The following is a 12,500-nucleotide window of genomic DNA, read 5'->3' as shown; positions in this document are numbered from 1 at the left end:
GTGATGTCATCAGGAATGTGAAAACCCGACTGAAACCGACCCGGGGTTCTGATCCGCTGCGGACAAGGACGGCTCCTGTGCCCGACCACTTCCCGTACGTAGACGGGGGTAATAATCTGAGAAGCCCCATCATGGAAAGAGCCCGTAAGAGGACTGGCAGCGAGGGGAAACTTCGGCCAAACTCACATCTGGATTGGAGTTTTGTTTGTCGATTTTTGTTGATTTGGTTTCCACCTGGGTTTATTTTAATACATGTATTGTGTACATAAGTGTAAATATATAATCTGTTTCAAAGTGGTAGTGCCTTTGGTATTTTTACCGTATTAGCTTGTTTGATCGCAGTTTTCTTTATTGCTGCTACTGTGACACTGTAATGAATAAAGTGTTGACCTCTTCTCGTTCCTTTCTGGAATCGTAAGGATTTCTTCAGGGGCCTCGATCACTAGGGAGCTGCAATAGAGGGGCCCTCACTGGCTTAAGGGCCCCCAGCTGTCCTGAGTGGAGTTCGAAATTTTCGGTCATTTCATTATCTGTATGTTTGGGGACCTAGCCTGCTATTGTGGAATATTTCAGATTAACACTCGATTTCAGGATCTACATGTGGCGTGATATGTGACCAGTTATTCTGCATCTTCAAACTAGGGTGACATTAGTGCAATATCTCTCATCACACGTGTATTTAAAGGTCTTCTCGCCGTCCTGTGTGAGCTGCTGTCCACCAGCGCGGACGACAAGGTTCCAAACAGGCGCTGTGAGTACCGGAATTAGCCTCGCCGGAAGCATTTAATAAAACATCTACGGGCCACATTCCCACAGTGTGAATAAACAGTCGCCCCAGTGTGATTGTGCGTAAGCGAGAGTGTATGTGTGTGAGTCTGTATAAGTGTGTGTGTGTGTGTTTCTGTAGAGGCATTCTCCACCTACTGGACGTTCTCTGGAACCGCGCCCTGTCTGCGCGCCCCACCCTCTTTGCCTCCCTCCCTCCCGGCCTGAGGCAGTCGATTCACGGCGTGCGGTGAATCGCGGCCTCTGTGTCCTCGCAGGAACAATCAGGCTCGACGCTGACCTGGGTGACGGACCTGCCGAGCACAGACTCTTCCACATGAGTACTAAACACGGCGCTCGTCTGCACGTCTGCACGGAGCGCGGACTGGAACAAAGTAGCTCCTCTCTATGAATGCATCTGGTAAACAAGAGGCAGACGCAGCTGCTGCGTTTTTCCAAGACAGACACACACACACACACACACGAACACACACACACACACACACACACACACACACACACACACACACACACACACACACACACACACACACACACACACACACACACACACACACACACACACTCTCACTGACCCACACAGTCACACCTCAATGTCATCAGTGAGATGTCAAACCAGGACAGGTTTCCTCATCTCTTAAGGAGAAGTGAATGGTGATATGTGTTAGTGGACAGGAAGGGCTAGGTCGCTAAGGCTGGCTTCGTCTGCAGTCAGCAGATATCAGGGGCCGACGGACAGACGGACAGACGGACAGACAGACAGACAGACAGACAGGCAGACAGGCACACAGACAGACAGACAGACAGACAGACAGACAGACAGACAGACAGACAGACAGACAGACAGACAGACAGAGAGGCAGACAGACAGGCACACAGACGGACAGACGGACAGACGGACAGACAGACAGACAGACAGACAGACAGGCAGACAGGCACACAGACAGACAGACAGACAGACAGGCAGACAGACAGGCACACAGACGGACAGACGGACAGACGGACAGACAGACACTCTTCTTCACCCATTTGGATGGAGCAGGTTGACTAAGCATCACATAATGATCGCATGCATTGCGTGTGTATGTGTGTGTCTGGGTGTATCTTTGTGTACATTTTACAGTCGATGCTATCCAACCCAGGATAACTTCTTTATCTTGATATTAGAAGGTTTATACAAATCGGACAAAATTCACCCCATAACACACTCACCACCTCTACACCCCCCTCCCTGCCTACCCATATCCCCCTCATCCATGACTCAACACGAGTGGAGAAGTGCTGGTGTCATGCTTTCTGATCCCCTCCTCCTTGTCTATCACCATGGGAACCCAGCTTTGTCGCACCGTGTTGTGGAATCTTTTGGAAAGAAGCGCTTTGTCGGATTGTTCGAGTCGGCAGTCGGTGTGCGTTTGTGCGTGTGTTTCTGTGTGTGTGTGAGTCCGAATCACTTCACATCCTATGCACACAAGCCAGCCCGTGACACTGATTCACCATTTGAGCAACGTGACTTCTGCTTACATAGGAGAATCACAGAGGAGATACCTGTCCGATAGCATGCTACCTCACCTAGCCTGCTGCTGGTCACCAAGCCTGCACCCTGTCCTATAGCTTACAAGCTCACCTGGCCTACACCTTAATTAAGGCACAATTTCTTTCTCTGCCCTCCCTCCATTTGTCCCGCCCTCGTTCCTAGCGGGTCCTGATGATTTGATTGACAGGTGATTAGAATGAGACGTTAGCAAGCCGTAGAAGCAGTGTTTAAGGTACAATATGAAATCCAGAAGCTTCTCGACCATTTCGACTCGGGGTCATTCTAAGTAGTAAACCGTATTGAATACATCTAACGGTGACGTCTTTGGTTGGTTGACTGGTGTTCATTTCGGAACGAGAATGAAAGTTTGGCCGCTGAACACCTTCGCTTTTGAGATCTTTTTTGCCGATTCGCACAACGCAGTCGATTGTTCACCGAAAGTTGTAACCCTATCTCAATACAATAATTTAACACGTAGGACATCAGTCAGAACGATCACCATTTGAAGTAAAAAAAAAAGGGACATGGAGACTCTTACACAGCTCTTACATCTCAACTGTGACAGCCAGTGTAAGGTGAGTGTTTTGGCACAAACTGGCCGCAGTTGTGTAGCAACCAAGGTGGTTACTACACCTAGTTGTGTAGTGACCAAGGTGGTAGCACACACACACACACACACACACACACACACACACACACACACACACACACACACACACACACACACACACACACACACACACACACACACACACACACACACACACACAAAAAAGTGTGTGTGTGTGTGTGTTGAAAAGTGCTATATAAATGTAATCTGTTAAGTTACTGGGTACAGTTGTGTGTGTTTACATCTAAGTAGAGAGGATTTCAGTTGGTTCTGTGTCTCTGTATATATTATCTCTCTTTCTCCTCTCCCTCTCCATTTATATCCCTCTCTCTCACAAACACACACACCCACACGCACACACACGCAAACACAAGCACGGACACACACACAGACACACACGCACACACACACGCACACCTGGACAGTACTGTCATAATAAAGCTAATAGACTTTGCTTTATTTGTACTTTAAAACATAAAAATAACGTTTGCAGCCTGAGTTGGACCACCCTGCTGATTAAACAATGTCCAACAGACTTGCTGAATGTTTTCACACCCCTTTTTCTAGCCAAATTATGAACGTTTGGGCCTAATAAACGCACAGTATCCGATGTCAACATCGCACTGACCGTGGTGGGAGGGTCTTACTGTAGCCCCCCCCCCCCCCCCCCCCCCCCCCCCCACCCCCCCCCCCTCTGCTATGAGGCTGTCGCCATGCTGTACGGTATAAAACCCGCGCGCACCCGTTCCTCGGTCTAGTCCGTCTGCTGCAAGGCGGACAAAACGACCGCGTGTGGAGCAAGCGGTAGAAGTTAACGGACGACTCACTTGGCCAAACCCAAGGACCCCTACAGCGCGCCACTTGCTTCTTCTTCTTCTTCCCACTCGGTCATCTTACCTTAATCAACACATTTCATTCTCTTGTATTTATTTGTCATTCCCCCCTCCAAAATGACCCGTGGCCCGTTGGCGTTTGGGCTGCTGGTGGCTTTGTGCTTAAGCGGCGCGGTCGACTGCAAGACAAAGACCCCAAGGAACCGGGAAAGTAGGCAGAGTGGTCAGTACCGGGTGTATCCAGAGCTCCACGACCAATCGCCCGTGACTGCAGGTACGTGTCCAAGGTGTGCGTAAAATACGCGCGCGCAAAGACGCACGTCTTACTTTAGAAATGGTTTATAGTTAGGAACTAACTTGATGCATCCACCTCCCGTCGTGCATCACCCTCTTCATGATTCAAGAGAAAGATTGAGTTCCCAGTTTCAGAACTAAACAAAACCTTTGTAACCTTGGCTATTAAACTTTTTCATTGCAGCCGGTTGCTCAGAAAACGGTCGCACTTACCGAGTGAACGACCGATGGGAGAAAGTGTATCAAGGAAACAATCTGGTGTGCACCTGCAACGGGAGAGAGGGAATCCACTGCAGGAGTAAAGTACAAGGTCAGTCAGAGAAGGTATCCATCATTACGCGCGGAGCGCGGAGCGAGTCCGGCTTATGACCGCTCCAAGCAAACTGTCTTGCATCACATGACCGTCTGCACCGTTTGGATTTGTCCGTCGCAGACCAGAACTCGTGCTACGATACAACCAACCTCCAGACTTACCGCCTGGGTGAGACTTACGACCGGCCCAAGGATGGGATGATCTGGGACTGCACATGCGTCGCTGCAGGCAGAGTCAGCTGCACTATTGCAAGTAAGTAACTAACTGAGTTAATTGACTCATAGACTTAACTCATAACCACATTTTTGCAGGCTCAATTTGTTTAGACTAAATTGTGTTTTAATTGAGTCGCATGGTTCTCATGCCATCAGATCCATAGCAATGACCCAGTAGTCAAACCAATACATGAGATCCAACCAATCAAAACGAGCTGACGCAGCTCTGAGATGCTTAACACGTCTCCATTGTTCATTTGTAGACCGGTGTCATGAGGGAGGAAAGTCGTATTTAATCGGCAACACCTGGCAGAAGCCACACCCCACCGGGAACTACATGCTGCAGTGCGAGTGTCTGGGGAACAACAAAGGGGAGTGGACCTGCAAGCCCGTGGGTGAGAGATGCTTGTGTGCCTCGGTGTGACCCCCCCCACCCCAACCCCCATCTTTTATTATCATTGTTTGTTTTTTGATTGACAAAGGTTTCTATTTGGTACAATATAATGTCTAGTTATCCCCCCCCACCCCCGCAATGGCTGGGCCCTTGAAAATGTCCACCCCCCCCACCCCCCTCATGTGCCAGGGCTTCAGTCTGTACATCAATATATGAAAAGAAAAGCAGGTAAAAAGCTCCCATAAGTCTAAACCATTTTACCGTCTGACTAATATGGCTGAAAGTGATCAGGACTCTTCTCCCGCTCAATTTAAAGGTGCTTATTTCTCAGAAGTGGTTGTTAATATTTGAGGATCGGTTCTCTCCCAGGAAAACGAGGTCGGGGCAGAGTAGCGCAGCATTCCTGCTAGGCAATCTCTTGGAACCACTCGAATATTGATCTCCACCGGCGTCATGTGTGACCCAATCCTGAACCCCACAGAGCCATCTGAAATAAACAGTAGATCTATCAATCAAAATGGATATTTGAGAATCAAACCTACCCCTTACCCTAAGCACATTTAAAACCTTTTCTTTACAGTATACAATGTTTGATCGTAAACTGATGGTAATCGATGTCTGTATTAACAAGGTGTGTGTGTGTGTGTGTTTTTCTGTGTGTGTGTGTGTGTGTGTGTGTGTGTTTGTGTGTGTGTGTGTGTGTGAGTGTGTGTGTGTGTGTGTGTCAATGTCTATGTGTGTGTGTGTGTGTGTGTGTGTGTGTGTGTCGCTGTGTGTGTGTGTGTGTGTGTGTGTGTGTGTGTGTGTGTGTGTGTGTGTGTGTGTGTGTGTGTGTGTGTGTAGCTGAGCGCTGCAATGACAACTCTGCCGGCGCGTCGTACGTGGTGGGGGAGACCTGGGAGAAGAGCTACCAGGGCTGGATGATGATGGACTGCACCTGCCTGGGGGAGGGCAACGGACGCATCACCTGCACCACCAAGAGTGAGCCGGGCACACACACTCACACACACACACACACACACACACACACACACACACACACACACACACACACACACACACACACACACACACACACACACACATACACACATACACACACACACACACACACACATAGACAACGGACACCAGACACACACACACACACACACACACACACACACACACACACACACACACACACACACACACACACACACACACACACACATAGACAACGGACACCAGACACACACACACACACACACACACACACACACACACACACACACACACACACACACACACACACACACACACACATACACACACACACACACACACACACACACACACACACACACACACACACACACACACACATACATACATACATACATACATACACACACACACATAGACAACGGACACCAGACACACACACACACACACACACACACACACACACACACACACACACACACACACACACACACACACACACACACACACACACACACACATACACACACACACACACACATAGACAACGGACACCAGACACACACACACACACACACACACACACACACACACACACACACACACACACACACACACACACACACACATACACATACACATACACACACACACACACACACACACACACATAGACAACGGACACCAGACACACACACACACACACACACACACACACACACACACACACACACACACACACACACACACACACACACACACACACACACACACACACAGACCTAGACAACGGACACCAGACACACACACACACACACATACATTGATACACTCACTTACATCCATGCATTCATCCATTCTTCCGTACGTCCGCACACACACACACACACATACATACATGCACCCATCCATGCGTACGTCCTCACACAGCTACACTCCAGCCCCTATCTCAGCTGCTGGGTTGTGTCTGTGTCTCCGCAGACCGCTGTAACGACCCACAGACCCAGGGCACCTACCGCATCGGGGAGAGCTGGACCAAGAGGACGGACAAGGGGGAGCTCCAGAGGTGCATCTGCACTGGGAACGGACGCGGGGAGTGGAAGTGTGAGCACACCATCCAAGGTGAGGAAGGGTGTGAGGCTGGTGCACCATGCGACAGGAGGAGGGAGGCTTTGACGCTGTTCACTGTCTTCCGTCTCACGCCCACGGTGTGAATCAAATGCTTATTCTCGAGGCTTCCTCAACAGCCTGAGAATGGAACGCGAGTCGACGGAAGGGGACAAGAGACTGACACAGAAGATGCAACTAGGAATATAAATGAAGCATTTTCTAATTGTTATTCCGCCTTGACTTGCTGTTTCTGGTTCAGTGGCGGCTTTAAGTTTGAAGGTTTGAGGTGAGCCCTACATCTGACTCCGATCCTCCCTTTGGATCGTAGGTAACGCCATCGCCACCCCCATCGGGACGCACCTCGGGACGGCACTGGTGACCAGCCTGAGCGTCCACCCCGTCCCCCTGCCCCAGACCCCCACCGTGGGCACCTGCCGCACCGATTCGGGCACCACGTACCAGGACGGCCAGCGATGGGTCCGCACCCAGGGAAGCAAGCAGCTGATCTGCACCTGCCTGGGGAACGGCATCAGCTGCCAGGACTGGGGTGAGGCGACAGGGGGGGTGGAGCCCTGAAGCTGGGAGACATGATCACTTTTAGTGGCAGACTCCATATTAACGTGAAAGATGACGTGTATTTTTTCAGCAACGTTGTTCCATGGTTGTTCGTCGGCTCATGTGTGTGTGCATGTGTATAGCCTCCCCCCCTTTTCCCCCACCGCCCCCTCTCCTAAAAACACCCCTCTTACGCACATAATGTGTGTTGTACGTCCTGGCACTCAAAAATTGTACTTAGCATCGTGTAGCGTCTTTATCCTGGCTACCTTTGTTGGATACGGGGAATGTGTTAACCTAGCAATTGTAAGTGTTTGGCACTTGTTCTATGAACATCCTTACTGTAGGACAGTGATATATCGTTGTTTCTCCTTCTTCTGACAAATGTACTTTGGATAAAAGCGTCTTGTAAATGTAAATGTTATCGTGTGTGTGCGTGTGTGTGTGTGTGTGTGTGTGCGTGCAGATGCCCGATCCCTAGTGTACGGCGGCAACGCCGACGGCAACCCTTGCGCATTCCCCTTCACATTCGGCGGGAGGACGTACTACTCGTGCACGCAGGACGCGCGCACGGACGGACAGCTGTGGTGCTCCACCACCTCCGATTACGACAGCGACCTGCTCTACTCCTTCTGCAGCGAGAAATTCTGTGAGAGAACAAAACGAGTCCTTTATCATTTCTTCAGTGAGTTCAGATAGACGTCATTAAGGAGCAGGGAGGAGTCTGCTAGACTGCGGACATCGGGGCTCGAACCGGCGACCTCTCGGCTCCGAGGCAAACACACTGCACACTAGACTACTCTGCATTCTCTACTCCACAGGCTAGATTCTGTTCACTACACAGGATGTTAACAACATTAATATGGTAAATAACCGTACCTCGCTCGGTTCACAGCCATGGTGCCGACGCGAGGCGGGAACTCAAACGGCGCCCTTTGCTACTTCCCCTTCCTGTACAACGGCCGCAACTACACCGAGTGCACGTCCGACGGCCGTCGCGACGGCATGAAGTGGTGCAGCACGTCGCCAGAGTACCGGGACGACAGCTACGGCTTCTGTCCCATGGCGGGTGAGTGAGGCGGCGGGCTGATGGTGACTCAGCAGGCAGACTGCTCGTCTGCTCGTCTGCTCGTCTGCCTGCTGATCGCCGAGAAGGAAGGGAGATACTGAGAATAACACCAGTGTCTGAGGCCAGACGAGCTCTCATCTGTGTGAACGGGACGTGTCACTTTCTTTACATAATATTTGTTTTCGACCAATCACGGTGGCGAATGTGGGGATCTGTCAGTTGTTTAAATTACATTTTATAAAATTTGTTTTAAAAACGTCCCTATTCAAATTTAAATTGTCAAAGTCCCATTTTGTAAATTACCCTTTTAAAAATGTAATTCGAAATTTAATTCAAACTCAAATTCTAAATTCAATAAAAGTACAGTTAAAAACTCAAAACTAATTTTTTCATTTTTTTTCATTTTTTGTCATTTTGAACTGAATTTTTTTATTGCATTTCAAACTCAACCTTGAATTGAATTCTAATTGAGATGACGTCACCTCCGCAGCCCACGAGGAGGTGTGCACCACCAACGACGGCTCCATGCACCGCGTGGGCGACAAGTGGGACAAGCACCACGACACCCTGGGCCACCTGATGCAGTGCACGTGCCTGGGCAACGGGCGCGGGGAGTGGAGCTGCATCGCCTACACCCAGCTCAAAGGTCAGGGGTCACCGCCTTCAGGGGGACACGGGAAGAGAAGAGAGTCAGTTATATGAGACAAAACTAAAATAATATCAGAGGAGGAAAATATCAGAGCGTACAGGATAGAGTCATAGGTGAACGGATTTGGGATTGAATTCCATTGACTTCAGAATCAGATTTTTTTTATTATTTCAAGTTATTCATGAGAAATAGATGAAGAAATGAGATGTGAAAGTTGGAGACGAGACGGGACGACTGACTCCCTCTCCCCGTCTCCGTCTCCCCAGATCAGTGCATCGTGTCCGGGAAGACCTACGACGTGAACCAGGAGTTCTACAAGCGCCACGACCTGGGCTACATGATGAACTGCACCTGCCTGGGACAGGGCAAGGGGCGCTGGAGGTGCGACGCCGTTGGTAGGTTGAGGAGGAAGATATACTGTACAGATAATATCATTTGTGTTGCTATTTATTCCAGTGCAAATGCTTGTTGTGAGAGCTCATCACTGAATTCCATTTCATTAAACACAAGAAGTGAAAGCTCGAAGCAGAACAATTGTTTACATTTTTTATAAAAGTAAAGTCAATAAAAAACACTAATATCTAACAATTGTTGGTAACTAAAGTTGCCAACAAGAGTACTTAAGTAACTATCCTCTCCGGGCTGTCCCATCATGGGAAAATAGTAGAGCTGTCAAGCGATTAAAATATTTAATCGTGATTAATCGCATTAATGTCATAGTTAACTCTAATTAATCGCGATTAATCGCAAATTATTTTTCTATGCTAAATATCCCTTGATTTTTTTGTCCCATAATTCTTCTCATTTTAATTCTCTTATCAACATGGTGAAGTGCATCGGCTTGCCTTGTTCAAATGATTTTTTATTGATAACAACATTGGCATATACACTGATCAAAACAGGACGATACAAAAAAAGAGCCTATAGTGCAATTAAACGACTGCTTTGAACAAATGTCATTTGAACATAGCAGTCAGGCTACTGCTTCTTTGTTTTGAGCCAAAGAAAAAAAAAAAAAAAAAAATTTTTTTTTTTTTTTTTTTATAAAATAATTACGTTAATCGCGCGATAAAAAATTTAACGCCGTTAAATTTGGTTTGCGTTAACGCCGTTAATAACGCGTTTAACTGACAGCTCTAGAAAATACGTTTTTTTTACAATACATATTTATGGAATAATTTCTCCCACCAGACCAGTGCCAGGAACCAGTCACCCAGACCTTCTACCAGATCGGGGAGAGCTGGGACAAGACGAACCAGGGCATCCCCTACCTGTGCACCTGCCTTGGGAACGGAGCCGGAGAGATGACCTGCGAGCCACAGCAGGGAGGTAAGACTGCTGCTATAGCAACCTCACCAGGGACCATTTGGATGTTTGACTTTGTAGTTTGTTAGCTACGTTTTTTTTATTGCTTTCTTTAAATACATACCTTTAGTTTCAGCGGACGCTCCAAAGCAACTTACAAATAAAGTTTGAACCCTACTAAAAAAAGTTAATGTTAAGTGCAACCTCGTCAAAAAAACAACATTGGGATAGGGTGCAGAATAGTAATGGCAATCTCAACAATAAACATTGAATTTAGCATATAATATGATTATAATCAAACGTATTAGGGCCATCATAATACAAGGCGCTTTCCCTTACCTTGAAGTGAACAGCGTGGGTGATGATGTCATTGTCCCCCCTCCCCCTCTTTTCTCTCCTTGTCGTTGGTAGTTGGGTGGGGGTCTTGGTGGAGAATAGGGAAGGTGCTAAGGGGGGGGGGGTAGCTGTTATCATGTGAGCGTTGAGGAGATGAGTCGTAATACGAAGACAATGTTTCCTGTGTCTGGTGTGTGGCCCGACCTGGGAGTGAGGTCCCCATTAGGTCATCTGATATGTGTGTTAAGTTCCTGGGAGACAGCTTGCTTATATGCCGTCTGTATTTTGTTTACATTTTTTGAAATCATTCAGGGTAAAGTTCCCTTATGTGTATGGACAGACAGCCTTATTATTTGTAGCGATGAGTAAAATATTTGTAACTTCACTGCGACGTTCATATTAGATATATTTGTTATATTTATATGTGAATATATTTGTTAATATATTTATATTTATATAAGTTTAACAACACTATCAATTGCGAATCTTGTGGTCGCGGGAATTCTCTGACCTCAAAATGAGTTCGAGATCACAGGCCAAGAGAAGGTTTCCACTAATCCAATTTCAAACACACAACACACAGTTGCACAAATTCACTACAAGGTGTTTGTGTGTGTGTGTGTGTGTGTGTGTGTGTGCGTGTGTGTGCGTGTGGGGGGGGGGGGTCAGTGAACTCATCCTCCATGAACACCCCCATCCGGGAGGGAGCAGACTGTTCTTGTGTCACTCTGTGTGTGTGTGAGTGTGTGTGTGTGTGTGTGTGTGTGTGTGTGTGTGTGTGTGTGTGTGTGTGTGTGTGTGTGTGTGTGTGTGTGTGTGTGTGTGTGTGTGTGTGTGTGAATGTAGCAGCTACGTGTTAGACAGCGTGGGTGTGAGAGCTGGGCCCTGCATGTTAAACGCAGTGTTTGAGGGGAACATTTGGTGACTATTTTGGTGATCCTTTCTCTCTGTCTCTCTCTCTCTTTCTTTGTCCCCCCTCCCTCCCTCCCCCCCCCCCCCCCCCCCCCCCCCCCCCCCAGGGATCAATCATCCCGTGAGGGTCACCATCTCGGAGGCGGGGCGCCAGCCCAACTCGCGGCCAATCCTGTGGAACGCCCCCCCCTCGGTCCAAGTCATCAAGTACACCCTCAAGTGGAGAGTGGTGAGCGCCCCGCCCCCGCCCACTGTTCCTTCGCCCACTGTTCCTCCGCCCTCTGTCCTGTTGTATTCTCGTACGCCGGCTTTAGAGCGGTGTAACGTTTTGTGGCCACTCCCGTTTTGACCGTATGCCAGGGATGCTCGATTTTGGAAAAAAAAAATCATAATCAGGATTATTTGGGTCAATATTGAAATCACGTTTATTCAAACGATTATTTTTGAGTTTGAAAACATGATGAATTTATTCAGCATGACTATGCCAAAAAACACTTTGCAACTGAGAACTTTGTAACTGAGAAAATACACAAAATGGTCAAATAGAAAATGTTCAAATCTAAAATAATGTAAAGGTATGTATCCAGCCGTATGCCGGAAT

At 48.0% G+C, this 12,500-nt stretch overlaps 1 protein-coding gene and 1 long non-coding RNA gene across 3 annotated transcripts in view; both read left to right on the top strand.

Moving 5' to 3' along the window:
- The window catches only part of LOC115558553 (uncharacterized), a 2,274-nt gene extending 1,879 nt beyond the window's left edge, over positions 1-395 (top strand). Inside the window, exon 2 of the long non-coding RNA XR_003979342.1 lies at positions 2-395. This is a non-coding gene — a long non-coding RNA (uncharacterized LOC115558553). The remainder of the gene's footprint in view (position 1) is intronic.
- Positions 396-3,682: 3,287 nt separating this feature from the next.
- The window catches only part of fn1b (fibronectin 1b), a 29,793-nt gene continuing 20,975 nt past the window's right edge, over positions 3,683-12,500 (top strand). For both annotated transcript variants that reach the window (XM_030376625.1, XM_030376624.1), the window contains exons 1-13: positions 3,683-4,037; positions 4,242-4,367; positions 4,491-4,622; positions 4,849-4,980; positions 5,823-5,960; positions 6,945-7,085; positions 7,402-7,620; positions 8,095-8,277; positions 8,524-8,697; positions 9,188-9,343; positions 9,613-9,741; positions 10,538-10,675; positions 12,007-12,128. In XM_030376625.1, the coding sequence (XP_030232485.1) occupies positions 3,881-4,037; positions 4,242-4,367; positions 4,491-4,622; positions 4,849-4,980; positions 5,823-5,960; positions 6,945-7,085; positions 7,402-7,620; positions 8,095-8,277; positions 8,524-8,697; positions 9,188-9,343; positions 9,613-9,741; positions 10,538-10,675; positions 12,007-12,128 (1,947 nt within the window). In that variant the 5' untranslated portion in view covers positions 3,683-3,880. The remainder of the gene's footprint in view (positions 4,038-4,241; positions 4,368-4,490; positions 4,623-4,848; positions 4,981-5,822; positions 5,961-6,944; positions 7,086-7,401; positions 7,621-8,094; positions 8,278-8,523; positions 8,698-9,187; positions 9,344-9,612; positions 9,742-10,537; positions 10,676-12,006; positions 12,129-12,500) is intronic.

The sequence above is a fragment of the Gadus morhua genome, chromosome 14, assembly GCF_902167405.1.
Source record: "Gadus morhua chromosome 14, gadMor3.0, whole genome shotgun sequence".
Taxonomy (NCBI): domain Eukaryota; kingdom Metazoa; phylum Chordata; class Actinopteri; order Gadiformes; family Gadidae; genus Gadus; species Gadus morhua.
Note: the sequence above shows the minus strand (reverse complement) of the source record. Positions and strands in the feature narration are given on the sequence as shown.